Source organism: Penicillium maclennaniae, assembly GCF_028827695.1.
Source record: "Penicillium maclennaniae strain IBT 15551 chromosome Unknown utg000004l:1.0-3007600.0:1.0-3009580.0, whole genome shotgun sequence".
In the NCBI taxonomy this organism is placed as follows: Eukaryota; Fungi; Ascomycota; class Eurotiomycetes; order Eurotiales; family Aspergillaceae; genus Penicillium; species Penicillium maclennaniae.
In genome coordinates, this window is record NW_026623216.1 from 91,860 (window position 1) to 106,119 (window position 14,260).

At 47.8% G+C, this 14,260-nt stretch overlaps 3 protein-coding genes across 3 annotated transcripts; 2 read left to right on the forward strand and 1 right to left on the reverse strand.

Moving 5' to 3' along the window:
• Window positions 1-3,048: 3,048 nt before the first annotated feature.
• N7477_004233 (A4/G1 family peptidase) lies at window positions 3,049-3,855 on the forward strand (the record flags this gene model as incomplete). The annotated part of the gene is made up of 1 exon (XM_056965896.1): window positions 3,049-3,855. The coding sequence occupies one exon, from the start codon at window positions 3,049-3,051 to the stop codon at window positions 3,853-3,855; it is 807 nt and encodes a 268-aa protein (XP_056822677.1).
• A 4,753-nt stretch (window positions 3,856-8,608) lies between these two features.
• On the reverse strand, window positions 8,609-9,461 carry N7477_004234 (uncharacterized protein; the record flags this gene model as incomplete). The annotated part of the gene is made up of 3 exons (XM_056965897.1): window positions 8,609-9,109; window positions 9,178-9,330; window positions 9,366-9,461. 3 exons carry the CDS (start codon window positions 9,459-9,461, stop codon window positions 8,609-8,611), a joined length of 750 nt encoding a protein of 249 aa, XP_056822678.1.
• A 2,194-nt stretch (window positions 9,462-11,655) lies between these two features.
• N7477_004235 (uncharacterized protein) lies at window positions 11,656-12,177 on the forward strand (the record flags this gene model as incomplete). Its single annotated transcript, XM_056965898.1, has 1 exon — window positions 11,656-12,177. The coding sequence occupies one exon, from the start codon at window positions 11,656-11,658 to the stop codon at window positions 12,175-12,177; it is 522 nt and encodes a 173-aa protein (XP_056822679.1).
• Between the last annotated feature and the right edge of the window lie 2,083 nt (window positions 12,178-14,260).

Consider the following 14,260-nt stretch of genomic DNA (forward strand, 5'->3'; position numbering starts at 1 on the left):
ATTTTCTTCAGCGAGGAATAACTAGTAGGCACAAGTCACCAGCTCATATTAATTACGACCCTAGCCTATCCCATGGGGGGTAAGTGGGATATATACGTCCTAGTAGGCTAGGGTTTCATTAACTATAGGAGCACATTTCCAGAGACCAGTAGAAACGCCCGTCCGGATACTGGTAGGCTTTTTTCGATCGGATCCCTATTGAAGGTTAGTGAATTTTAAACCAGGATATTCTACGTATTTTATAAGATTTCTGGGCCTCGTGGTTCAGGCCCACAGTGGGCGGTTATGACAGACCTGTGCAGAGAGCCTATCAATTGAGGCCTCCGCCATTAGCTGCCGAATAGGCTCTTGTTCGCCTGCGAAAAACAGAGCCCCGATCGGGTTCACTGCACCGGTTCTCTGGTCGGGTCAACAATTAAATGTCTAAGATACTTTGAGAGGCGCGAATGGGCTTCCTTTACATGAATGACCCGGTCTTGGGCCTCCTTGATCAGGAGTCCACGGATGTATCAAGTTCAACAAGTCACTCACTTCCAGGTGAATACGTGTTTCAATCTCTTGTGCGTCACTAAATGAGCATGTAGGCTAAGCCAGAGCGAATGAAATCCAAATAATTTCGAGTGGCATCGAATTGCAAATTGACGTGTTTTACTTGCTTGGTTCGGGAGATTCTCTGGTTGTGAAGCGGGCTAACTGAAAGTCCGATTATGAAGCTTCACCGGTTTGACACCACGTCTGACCTTATGAAAGATTCACCTGCATCATATTATCGGATAGCCTCCATGGCAGCATTGTTTGTTCTCCGTGGTCCACTTCATGAACAACTGCGAACTGAAGAGAGAGCCTGGGTGGACAAGGTTCAGCCTCGCATACAACACCTAGCTGTATGTCTCCAACATCTGCAAGGGGATCCCTAATTCTATTACTTCTTCACCAATATTGATCATACACCAGAGCCTGAGAGCACCTCTTCAGATGACCCGAACTTAGAGAGAGGCCTCAGTCCTCCTATGTCATCGAAAGTGAGGCAGACTGACCGGCATTGGAGGATGCATTTGAGGTGGGCATGTTTTCCCCGCTTCCATTCGACATTCAGTGGGACGATCACATCGAACCTGGCCTTACGACTGCAGAATCTGCTGACTTCACTGCACTGTCATGAATCCTGCTTCGGGCGTACCGGGATGGCACGATGGCACACAAGAAACCGAGTGTTACGGTATGCAGTCGAATCGCATGACAACAGCAACTGAGCACATCGATGTGCCTTTCACTAGAATCATGCACGCGAATGCCGATTAAATCAAATCCCTTGATTGTGACAGGGAAATTTCCAGGTCTCGGAGATTGCACTGGATAGTAGCTCCAGCAGTAGTTAGCTCCTTAACTAGTGAGTGGAACTCAGTTCGCCCGTTAGTGCCTGAGGCTGCCTTCCCCTCATGTCCGGCCGGTCGGACCTCTTCTCGGCCATTTCGCTGTGGTCGTGTTCCCCCTTTCGCTTGATATGCGATGGGCTTCTGCTGCGACCGTTGGGTGTGCCTTCATGACTCAGACGACCTGGGCTTCCAGGTCAACTTGTCCTCGAAATTGAAGTAGTGGTGTATTTTTCTGGTCCACCAGAATTATCTGAGCGGTATCATTCGGCATATTAGGGGAGGGGGCAACATCCCGGCAAAAATCATCGCTAACACTATCGCGGACTTCGGATGTGATTTTCGAATCTAGTTAGCGTGAACGTGCTTGCTGCAGTAGTGGCGTCCAATCTAATCCTCCGCAACACTCTTGACGGATAAAGATACAAACTTGCTATAGTCCAATTTCGCTTGAGTAATCCTAAGCACAGCAATAACCCCGCCACCACCGTTGTGGGGAAGTTGACATTATCAAGCAGAAGTCATTGATGATGATTTTTTGTGCCTCGCACAATGGGGCCGCCTCGTGCTCGGCACTGTTGCTTGTCAAAAGCTTAGTGTGCGCATCAACACATGGATGATAGACGAGCTCCCTAGCCTCACGCCACAGTAACATCGTATCGACATCGCGTATCGAAAATCATTCAACAGTCTAGAGCCATAATGGGCGATCTTTGCCTTGTTCGCGTGGGCTCATCCGGACACGGCCAAACCCCGGTATACAAAGCAATCCTGGCCTCGCTTTACTGGGTTGTCAGGTGAACCTTCCTTATCGCAATACTCACCCCCGTCGGAAATCCGCAGTTGTTGTGTTCATGGTAAGTGGAGGCGCTAAAAAGCGCCTGTGGCTGACTGTGTATCTTGTTTGACGAATGTGGGGTGCTTCACCTTCCAGCTGAGTTGTACATGTCGGAAGATATCGATGTCCAAATTGTTGTGAGTCTTACATAAGGGATAAGACAGTTGACAATGACCCTCCTTGTCCTTGACAATGTCGTCTTAACGCGAAGGGCGGCCGTGATCCACCAACTTTAGCACGAGATACTTGATTATACCCGCCTTGACCCTGGAAGTAAATACACTTGGAGCCACCAGAGAAGTCTTCATTCATCAGATGTCACGCTGGGCAGAGTTTCAAGGCTTGTAACTGGTAGATACTCGACTGTGGATCAGGCTAGTCCAAGCTTGATGACCTCTCCATGTGAGCTAGAGTTTCTTCATGAATCTCTGCAGGCCGGCCCAAATTGTATCTCTCAGATTAATTCAAACTTCCCATCGGTCTCCGACGGCGCCACATACACCAGTGCCGTATGGGCAGGAGGAAACTTCTGCATGCTGGTTCCTAGTGGCATGGACCTACTGTACATGATGTTGCATCAACAATTAGTCTCATGGTGCTTGGATCGCCGGAATGGAAGTCGGAATGGTCCTTTTGACTTCTCGCAATCTTGGTTATCTATCACGATATTGAGGGTACGTAGGCCATGAACAAGCCATGGAGACTATATAAAGCCTGTGCCTCAGGGCAGTTCTGGTCTTTTCTCTTCCAAGCAAGCCTGCCCTCAGCCTTCCTCGTTCAGCATTCCATTCTTCCATAAAGCCAGACCTTCCAAGTCAAATCAAAGTTACTTTCACGATGAAGTTCTCAACGGCTGTCATCCACACCTCGCTCCTTGCGACTGCGGCCTTCGCCGCACCGCTGTCTGCGAAGCGCCAGGCCCGCAACATGGCTCGCTCCTTGAAAGGCCGTCAAAGCAACCCTCCCTTCATCCCCGGAACTGACAGTGTTCTCCACTTGAACAAGACTTCGCACGAGGAGTACAGCTCCAACTGGGCGGGAGCTGTTCTCATCGGCACCGGATATACTGCAGTCACTGCGGAATTCACGGTTCCTACTCCCAGCCTGCCTAGCGGTGCATCCAGCAGGGAGCAGTACTGTGCCTCTGCCTGGGTTGGCATTGACGGAGATACCTGCGGCACCGCAATTCTCCAGACTGGAGTCGACTTCTGTATCGAGGGTAGTACCGTGTCTTATGACGCTTGGTACGAGTGGTACCCCGACTATGCCTACGATTTCAGTGGCATCAGCATTTCCGCTGGAAATGTGATCAAGGTCACTGTGGATGCCTCCTCCAAGACTACCGGCACTGCCACTATTGAGAATGTGTCCACTGGTACCTCTGTGACTCACACCTTCACTGGTGGCGTTGATGGTGATCTTTGCGAGTACAATGCCGAGTGGATTGTCGAGGACTTCGAGGAGAACAGCTCCCTCGTTCCTTTTGCTGACTTCGGCACTGTGACTTTCTCCAACGCCAAGGCTACCGATGGCAGCTCCAGCGTCGGTCCTTCTGGTGCTACCCTGATTGATATTGAACAGAGCAACAAGGTACTCACCTCCAGCTCTGTCACCAGTAACTCTGTTGTGGTGAAGTACGTCTAAGGTGCATCCTGGTGCATCCTGGTGCACTGGACAATTTCAATTGGCCTTGGAGTGGCCAAGTACGGGGCTGGTCCTTAGTTTTTTGATCGTCCCGAAGGAGCTACGGGATTAATTCACCATCTTGTCAAGTCTGTTTGTATTTGGCAGTCTCAACCATGTTCCTAGTACAGAGTCAATGCAAATCACCCCTTTTGCTATAATGAATCCTCTCTGCCGAAGTGCACATAGAGAACGCTAACGTAATTCACAAGCGACCCGCCATCTTTAAAACACATAGTCAACGCGATGGATTACCAATTTGAACATTAATAACCATAGGTTATTTATACTTAAATATTGTGGTGTAGGCTTTTATTAGCGTTTCAAATAATATACCTTAACGTGTTCCACGGCAAACCCGCCACCACGGCAAACCCGCCACCCCATCAATATTCGCGTCCCCATGCACCACCCACCACTTTGAATCCCCCACTATGCCACTAATACGGTCTGAAAAGAAGCAGGATTCTATCCAACGAGAAGGTAGGATTAAGCTTGCAATTCAGGCTATTCAGAATAAAGATCTTCCCTCTATTGCTGCCGCTGCACGCGTCTACAATGTGCCGCGGTCGACCGTACGGGACCGGATTAATGGCTGCAGTTCAAAGGCTACCACACGCGCCCATACCTATAAGATAACCTATTTTAGACGAGGATACGCTTACCCAGTGGATTCTGTCTATAGACGACCGCGGTGCAGCCCCGAGGCATGCTATAGTACGCAGAATGGCTAATATTCTCCTCGCGGCAACCGGATCTGATACGGTCGGCGTGAATTGGGTTAGAAGCTATATTAAGCGCACACCCGATATTCAAACACGTTTCTCGCGTCGATATAACTATTCACGCGCAGAGCAGGAGGATCCAAGGGTATTAAATAAGTGGTTTAAGCTTATTGGGGACACTATTACGCGCTATAGTATTCCGCCTGATGATATCTATAATTTCGATGAAACAGGCTTCGCAATAGGCCTCGTTTCTACCGCAAAGGTAGTTACTAGGGCTGAATACTATAGCCGTAGATCTGTCTTACAGCCAGGCAATCGTGAATAGGTGACCGTAGTGGAAGCAGTCAATACTTTAGGCTGGGCTTTACCGCTATTAATTATATTTAAAGGCAAGCGCTATATTAAATTATAGTTCCACGATACCCCAAGGGACTAGCGCTTTGAGGTTTCTCCGAATAGATAGACATCTGATAATATTAGGCTTCGATAGCTTCAAAAGCTTTTTATTCCCTTAACCGCAAGCCGGACACGTAGTCGGTATAGGCTATTAATTCTTAATGGTCATAGAAGCCACCTTACGCCTGAATTCGACCGCGTATGCACTAAGCATAACGTTATCCCGATATATATACTACCGCATAGCTCGCATCTATTACAACCGCTAGATATAGGCTGTTTCGCAGTTCTTAAGCGGTCATACGGTCGCCTAGTAGACCAACAGACGCGTATAGGTATAAACTATATCGACAAGCTTGATTTCCTTGCAGCCTACCCACGCGTACGCGAAGACGCATTTCAGGCTAGAAGTATTCAAAATGCATTCAAAGCGACCGGTTTAATTCCTCTAAATGCGGCAGAAGTTATTAATAGGCTCAATATTTAGCTTCGTCCGCCTACACCACCAGACCGACCATTAAGCCGATCAAGCATCTATTGCCCTAAAACACTAAGCAATATCAAACAGCTTTCGAAGCATAAAGTATTAGCAAAGCGCCTTATTAAGTACCGGTCTGATAGCCCACCTACGCCTACGAAAGAGGTAGTTGATCAGGCTTATAAGGCTTGCGAAAAGGTCATAAAGCGTATCCTTCTACTAGAGTAAGAAGTGGTTGATCTACGCGCTGAAAACTATAAAAAGAAGAGACGAAAGGCCTTATCTAAAAGGCAAATACAGCGCGATAAGGGCTTATTTGTTCATGAAGCCCATAAGTAAGGTATTGGTCTACTAGGTAGTTTAGAAGGTGGTGGGCAGTCCACCGCACCACCCACACAGACTGCTTCGGTGCCCGGTGCCAGCACCAACAGACAGCAATATAAATACAGTGTATACGGAAAGCCTGGCCATAGGGCTAATAGATGTCCAGATAGGGTTTAAATTGAATATAAAGGCGTTGGGGTTATCTAAATGCTTCATGGATATAGAACTAAGTGGGTGGGGTGGCGGGTTTGCCGTGGTGGCGGGTTTGCCGTGGAATACGTTAATTATAAGTATATTAAATTATGATTTAGTAGTATTACTATTAGATATACTATAATTTAGTTATCAAAAATAATAAGATATAGATCTCTATTATCCTAATTCTTTTTAAGAAAATAGCACACTAGTGGACTAGTGATACTATCTAGGATATTATACCTTACTATATCACATTCTAATTAGTTATAGTTATTAACATATAAAGTGGTAATTTATCGTATTTACTATGTGTTTTGAAGATGGCGGGTTGCTTGTGGTGGCGGATCGCTTGTGAGTTACGTTATGAGGTGAAGTCTACTAATTAAGCTTTTCTTAAAACCAAGTCAATGCCCTGGGTCAGATTCTTGACCATTAATTTCAAGTGCGAGCATTGTCTATGTCACAATTCAGAGTGCTAGGAAACATGTAGTATTTACCGAAAATACGAAATTGAGGAGGAAACTAAGTTCTGAGCACTGTGTCCACCACATTCACTCGAGTCCCTTCGTCATCTGTTTCCATGCGTCACAGTCCGTGCAATTGTTAAGGGCACCCAGCTAACGAGAACCCAGGAACTCCTCAGCGTCTATAAATGATTTTGTAGACTTATTCTAAGAGATGTGGACCATTACCTAACATTTCAACTAAAACTGAACCCCTACCACTCTACTCCGCATTATGTCTATATACACCTTGACGGAATATACATCAAAAAACTTATTACTTTAATGAATTACAAAAATTTTGGCTTAGTGGATGTGAATACGTACACAGAAAGCGAAAGTCCAGCTTCTTGTCTAGATTGTCATCAAATAACTGGGAAATATGTGGTTGTCTACTTCACTTCTATCCCCACCCTCCATCACCATTAGTTACATTAAGGACGTACGTTTACTTTCATTTCTGACGTGTCTTTGCATAGATTCAAGATATATCAATAGTCCTCAGCTTATCATCATAGCAAATCTTGCTAAACGTCCTTGCTCGGGCCCTAGTAAGGCTATATTCGTTGATAAATCAGTTCTGAACGCTACTAATACCAGTAACGATACGCGTTACGCGCATAATATAGTCGTTGGATAGGTGCTAAATACCTAACAATGACCCTAGCTAGAAGCCAGCTGCGTGCTATTTTTGTATTCTTCCAGAAGGGCCTTCTATGCGCCGACACATCTGCCGAGAGCAAGCTGGAGCCAGTAAGTGCACGAAGAACTCATATGCTGAATGTATGCTAAGCACATGGATACAATGCAGCGATCATACCCAGTCGTCGCTCCAAGACCCCGACAGCTTTTTCTGGGTCCCCGTCAGTTGGAACCCGAATTGCTGACTCGGGAAGTACGCCTTCCTTCTCTTTCGTACATTTCACTTCATTTTCCAAGGTTTCGTCAGTCTTGAAATTGATCGATATAATTCTATGGTTGCGGTGTACCAATATTGTATAAAGCCAGCTTGGCTCTGGCTTTATACTTCCGAGTCCCTTCCTCCCCCACCCCTCCTCTCTCCCTCCCTCCCTTCTCTCTCTCTCTCTCTCTCTCGCTCTCTCTCTCTACGTGTGTGTGTGTCGGCATAATTATAGCCTTGACGGAGATCCTTCCAGCTGATTCGGGATCAGCGAATCAAATCAGCAGCTCTATTCGGCACGTCCGTGAGAGATGGAGCTGGATTTGAACCATAGGCAATATAAGATGAAGGAAATTACGAAAGAGAATGTTGATCCCAGACTCCACCTGGAATGCTAGCAACTCACAATTTGGTAACCCTTGGAACTACAATAATCAAGTCCCTACTACTCTTAATGTTTTTGGGTAGCTCCTGCGGTTCGGATACTCAACTCCAAATGTGCTTGCATCATCACATGCTGACCTGGATCAGTTGGCAAAGTAAATCCAGTGAATCGACCTGACGGATCAAGACAAGGAGGGTGGCGTTGACAGATACGCTCTGTCTGACTCACGCAGGGCGACTTACTTGAATTTCACTCGGGTTGAGACCGAAGTCGACACTCTTTTCCGTGTAACAAGGCGGCCATTCAAACAATGATGCGGTCTTTCAAACTGAGCGGATCAATTACTGACTCAATTTCTCTGCCTGCAGTCTCATTTCCTATCCAAGTCAGTTCGACAATAGTTTTCACTAGAGATCAGGTCGATCTTGGTGAAGGTGGGGCAAATTCCAATGCTTCTTTATCATGTCGATCTGCGGTTGGCAATGAGTGAGGGCCGTTGGAGATGACAGTCGCTGCTAAGTCTGCCACTGCACAAGATGTAGTAAGTCGTACCATTCGAGCTCGGGAAAGAAAATACCCCCCCCACTTCCTACACCTGTGCCTACCCGCGGGTACTTTTGTCATTTCTATGTATCATGTTATCGAGTAGCTGCAGGTCCAAGTCAAGGTTCACAAGCCTGAGGCCCATAGGGGATAGACCTAGAAACGAAGTTCAACATTTCATCAAGGTTCCAGGACGCCGCAATGCATCACGCACCTAGTAGATTACCGCTATCCCCACCATACTTGGAGAGAACGCGACTACTTGCGGTCCATAATATACACCCAGTGGAAAACCTCCGGGGTATGGGCCGAGGAGGAGACGTGGCCGGGGGGCGCTTTCAGTGGCGTTCGCGAGCGCGCTGACCAGTATTTGGCAAGAAAGGGTAGACTGTCAAATCGGAAGGTCGAGTATGAAAGCGCGATCCATGTGGTGCTCGATTGCGTCAATGGCACAAGGTGCAGGGCGAGCGCTTCGACCGGAGACAAGGTGACGGTGCGTTCGCTAGAGAGAAACGGTCGCACTGTAGGACAAATGCAGGACCGATCATCTTCGGTCGAGATCCTTTGATCGCTGAAAGTGGCGATCGCATCGCTCGTGCTTTTGTCCAGAATTACATCAAAGGGCGCAAAGGGAGTCAGAGTGGACACATGGTCCCAGGAAAGCAAGTTGGCGCGTAGCCAATGCATGGCCCTGTGGGGAGCTTGTTGTCGTTCAGCTTCTTGGCCAAGTCGAACGGCTTCGGTAGAGAAATCAACATTCTGCAGGAATGTATGTGAGAAGTGTCCCAACCGGACTTTGAGTATCGCATCTATCAGATCCGACTTACGACAATTCCGTTCCCCATCCATTGCCGCTCCGTACAGGCATCCCGGAGCTTGACGCCCAGTTGTGAAACGCCGGGGCCCAAGTGTAAGACACGCGGTGCGCCTTGGAAGCCGGGACGACTATCCAAGTCGGACAGGACCACGTCCAGAAGAGCCTCGCCCGAATTGAGCCATTCGCCAACATCGCGACCGGTCGCAATCGAGAGTCCCAGAATTCGGGGTCGTCATAGTCCGGGGCACCTACCAATTTGGTATGTGTTCTCCCTGTTATCCCCGGCTGTGCCATGGCTTCGAGATGCAACGATCGCATCTGATCTCGCGCGAATTTGCTTGTCAAAATGAGGCCTTTTGAGATGCCGGATAAGTGTTACTCAAAATGTGTTTGTATTGTTTGCATGTTCTCAAGATAACGTGGTCGGTAAGCGAGTGAGCCATGTAAGCGAGTGAGCCACCCAACCACTTTTTCGCGTCCACCCGCAACATTCTATCTTCTATCAACCACTATGCCTCCAAAACGTGTCAGATCAAGCCAAGATTATATCGAACAAGAAGGTCGCCTCTTACTTGCTATACAGGCTATTAAAAATAAAGAAATCAGCACTATTCGGAAGGCTGCAGATCGATTTCAAGTTAATCGTTGTACGCTCACGCGTCGGCTTCGCGGTACCACAAATCGCGCTGAATCTCGCGCAAATGGTCATAAAATGACCCAAATCGAAGAGGATATACTCTAGCAACGGATTTTATCGCTAGATCTACGCGGTGCAGCCCCTACGCAAGCTCATGTACGAGAAATAGCGAATATTCTACTTGCGAAGCGCGGTTCTACCCTTATCCAGACCGTCGGCGAAAAATGGGTATATAACTTCACCCAACGATATCCAGAGCTTAAAGCTCGCTTTTCTCGACGATATAATTACTAGCGGGCAGAACAAGAGGATCCAAAGATTATTCGTACGTGGTTTGACCTCGTACAAGCCACAATTCAGCAATACGGTATCCTACCAGACGATATCTATAACTTTGACGAGACTGGCTTCGCAATAGGCCTCTGTACGGCCCAAAAAGTGATTACCCGATCAGAATACTACGGCCGGAGATCAGTTTTATAGCCAGGAAACCGCGAGTGGGTAACTGCGATTAAGTCAGTTAACGCCTCGGGGTAGGCGCTTCCGCCAACGCTTATCTTTAAAGGTAAGCAATATAATCAAGCATAGTTTAAAGACCTTCCACCCGACTGGCGCTTCGAAGTTAGTGCAAATAGATAGATAACTGACGAGATAGGCCTTCGCTGGCTTCAAAAACAATTTATTCCGTCAATAAATCATCGTACGCGTGGAAGATATCGACTTCTAGTCCTCGACGGACACGGAAGTCATTTAACGCCAGAGTTCGATCAAATCTGCGCGGATTATGAGATTATCCCAATTTGTATGCCGCCGCATTCCTCGCATCTACTTTAGCCTCTTGATATCGGATGTTTCGCTGTTTTAAAGCGATCGTACGGTAGTTTAATCGACCAAAAGATGCGGCTTAGGATCAACCATATCGATAAACTTAACTTCCTTTTTACGTACCCATAAGCTCGCGTCGACGCATATAAAATAAGTACGATATAAAATAGCTTCCGAGCAGCAGGATTAGTGCTAATTGATCCTCAATAAGTGCTATCAAAGCTAAATATTCAACTTCGGACGCCAACACCTCCCATAAGCCGCGGTAGTCAATCGAGCACTTTCTACCCTCATACACCCGCGAATGTCGATGAGCTTCTAAAGCAAGCATCCTCAATCAAAGCTTTCTTAAAGCGACGCTCGAAAAGCCCGCCTTCACCTTCGCAAACTGCATTAAACCAACTTATTAAAGGCTGTCAGATCGCAATGCAAAACGGTATCCTTCTCGAGCAAGAAAATAAGCAGCTACGTACCGCAAACGCCACGCAAAGGCAAAAGCGTGCTCGTACAACTAAATAGATAGCCTGCGATGACGGTCTATCCGTACGAGAGGCACTATAGCTCGAGGAGACTCATAAGGAGCCCTCGCGGGTAATACTAGCTCCACCAAGCCTACTACCGCGGGACACACAGGCACTGAAGACGCGGCGTCCACCGCGATGCACTAATTGCGGACAGATCGGACATAAAAGGAATGTATGTAAAGCTAGAGATTAGTTGATATAAATATGTTGTGGTTGATAAATATATATAAAAGTGTAGGAAAGGTGGTTAGGTGGCTCACTCGCTTACATGGCTCACTCGCTTACCGACCACGTTAAGGATTTACGATATGAGAGGTTTTCAGTATCGCCGATGAGGTGACCGCTCCCTGAATATGACAGTCGAAAGCCCGAATTGCTTCATATAAAGCCTTCCTTGTCGACCAGCAAGGCCTATCCCATTGGAACAGCATTGGTAGGCCTTCCGTCGGGTAACGCGCCGGCGCCAATTGAGCATCCAGATAGCCTCAGCACTTTCCGCCAGATGGACGTTAAGCTGAAACATGCCTCTCAATGGCACATGTGGATAGATCAGGTCTGGGAATTTGCTGAGCAACTGCATGTGTGGCATCTGTGTAATCCAGAGCTCGCCTTCAATGAGCTTGAGGTACCATTACAGAAACCGAAACAACCTGCCTATCCCGAGGAAGACGATACACAGGGAAAGAAAGAGTGGAGAGACAGGCTGGATCTTTTCAACATACAGTATGATCAGTGGAGGATGCAAAATCAGGGGCTTGTGGCGATGAACCAATACATCGTCCGCCACCTCGCCAATGACTATCGACACTTAGTGATAGGCAAGCACTCCGCGTACGAGAAGCTTAGATGCCTCAGTGCCCGCTTCGGCCTAGACACCTCCTATAAAGAAGAGGTTCGGGTTAGATGGAAGCTCCATTCAATGGACAAGCCCACCGGGGACATCGAAGCTTGGGCTGACAAGTGGAATGCCCTCAGGGTAGAAAGCCTGAGGCTAAAATTTCCCGACTTCGTTAGCGCCAACTGAGACTTTTTGCAAGCAGTCAAAGAGGTCACGCCGGTATGGTGGGAGGAAAAATTTCATGACATCATTGAGAAGGACACGGTATGGGATACTGATGAGCTCGTCAATGACTTCCTCACCGCGTATCGCCTGATGAGAGCTGCCTCACAGCAGCCGAGAAGGCCAGCCAAGCAGCCTTGCCAGTCCCCATGGCCATGGGGGAACCAAACCTACACTAAAACGGCGTGAACTGGGCCCGCCGAAGAAGAAGAAACAAGCCTCGAAAAGGGAATTTGAACAGCCTGTACCCGTCGATAGGCAACGGTGCCAATGCGGGGAAGCACTCCTGAAAGGGCAGGCCCCTATAGACGAGGCCTAGCTTGCCCGGATTTCAAAGTCCAGAGGTATTCGTCCAGCAGCTATAGTGCCTGGAATCCCTATCAGTCAGTTGTTCCGAAGGCATCTTCTTGAGCAAGTATGGGCAACCCAAACAGAATTTTTGTACAACCGAGAAGTCCATTTAATGCTGTGGCCGCATTCCCTTGGTTGGGGGGGGGCGCTGGGCAAGGAAAGGAGGCCGATTTTAGGAATAATTACACATCACTGATAAAGCCTGGGACTAGCATTCAGACCGGGACTCAAACTTCAATGGAAAAATTTGGGACCCGGTTAGAAGAGATAGGTTCAATAGAATGGAAAGAGGAGTTTTGTGAATTTGAACAACTTCCTCTTTTTTGATTTCAGTCCTCTATCACAGATGTGTTCTTCTGATTCCATCTCAAACTCGACACTCGCGATAATATGGCTTCCACTTTATCTCTTCTCATTTGTTCTTCATAGTACTACAACGTTCTCCGATACCCATGCCTCGTTACCTGTCCCTATAAAGAGACGAGCTCACCCGCCCCTGAATGCCAGCTCCATCTGGGATTTCCGTTTGTGTCCCATTCAGTCTGCTGGAAATACCAATAACCCACACTGAAGAAGACATAGGTTTCAGGGTTGCGGCGATAAAGCTGCGCATGATTCTCCTCGTAACCTTTTGGTACCTTGTTGGGTGTCCTGAGGTCCCTTAGCTGACCGCTCCAGTCATCTTGAAAAAGATAGCGGCTTGGTCTGGAGATGATCTCGCTAGAACTTACATGTCATATCGGGAGTGTCAGGGGTCAAGAGTACGAGATGAAACAGCTCATGGTAGAGGGTTGCGGCGGATGGATTTTGTCAATCGACAAGCCTTTCTTGGGTGTCATGGCTCCGAGTCCTTCCAGGGCTTTCGGGTTTTCGAGGGTATTTCGACTCAACGTGACTGTACTAGGAATCGTTTGGTCTTGCGTGGCTGCCAGGTTTTGTTTGGCTGCAGTGCAATAATTCTTGTCCACATAGTCAAAATCAAAAACGTACTCTTCCAAATCATCTGAACAGTAAGATGCCGACTTGTCTCTCGCCCAGCTATTGTTTAAAACTCCAAAAGTAGATTCTTATAATCCTCAGCGGACTCGATTGCTGTAGGAACTAAGGTGCCGTCTGGAAGCATTTCCAGGGTGGTTTCCTGTTTTTCTGTGTCCCAGGCTGCATCTTACCGCGATAGGCCCGTACGCAGCATTATGTGCCCTGCAGAGGAGCTTTTCTCTGAGGAAAGGAAGGAGATGAGACAGTGAGCTGCTAGAGGACGATCCCACCCCTCCCGCAATCCCAATTTGGACTAGCTCCTCAATTGTGGTACCAAGGCCACTATTGATGCTCCAGGCCTACGACGAGATGCGGGAATACTACAGTCTGTCCACAGCACGTACTGCCTTGACCGGAGACCACCACGCCCGTGCGGGCACTATGTTACACGTGCATAGGATGGATAGTATTTAGACCGACTAATCTCCCGGAGGGACAATCGATTGATCCGTTCCAATCTCACAGCGTCTCACAATGCAAGTGCTTCTCCGATGGAATAAAAGGAACAGACAGTTTGAGGGAAGATTGCACATGAGCGTGGGGAGCGTGGCGCATTCAATTAAGGTCGTTTCGGGGGCTATTCACTCCGAGGCCAAGTTCTGCTCCGCGAGGAAATCAAAAGTCGTTATCGTAGAATCAGACCGCCTCTTCAACGATC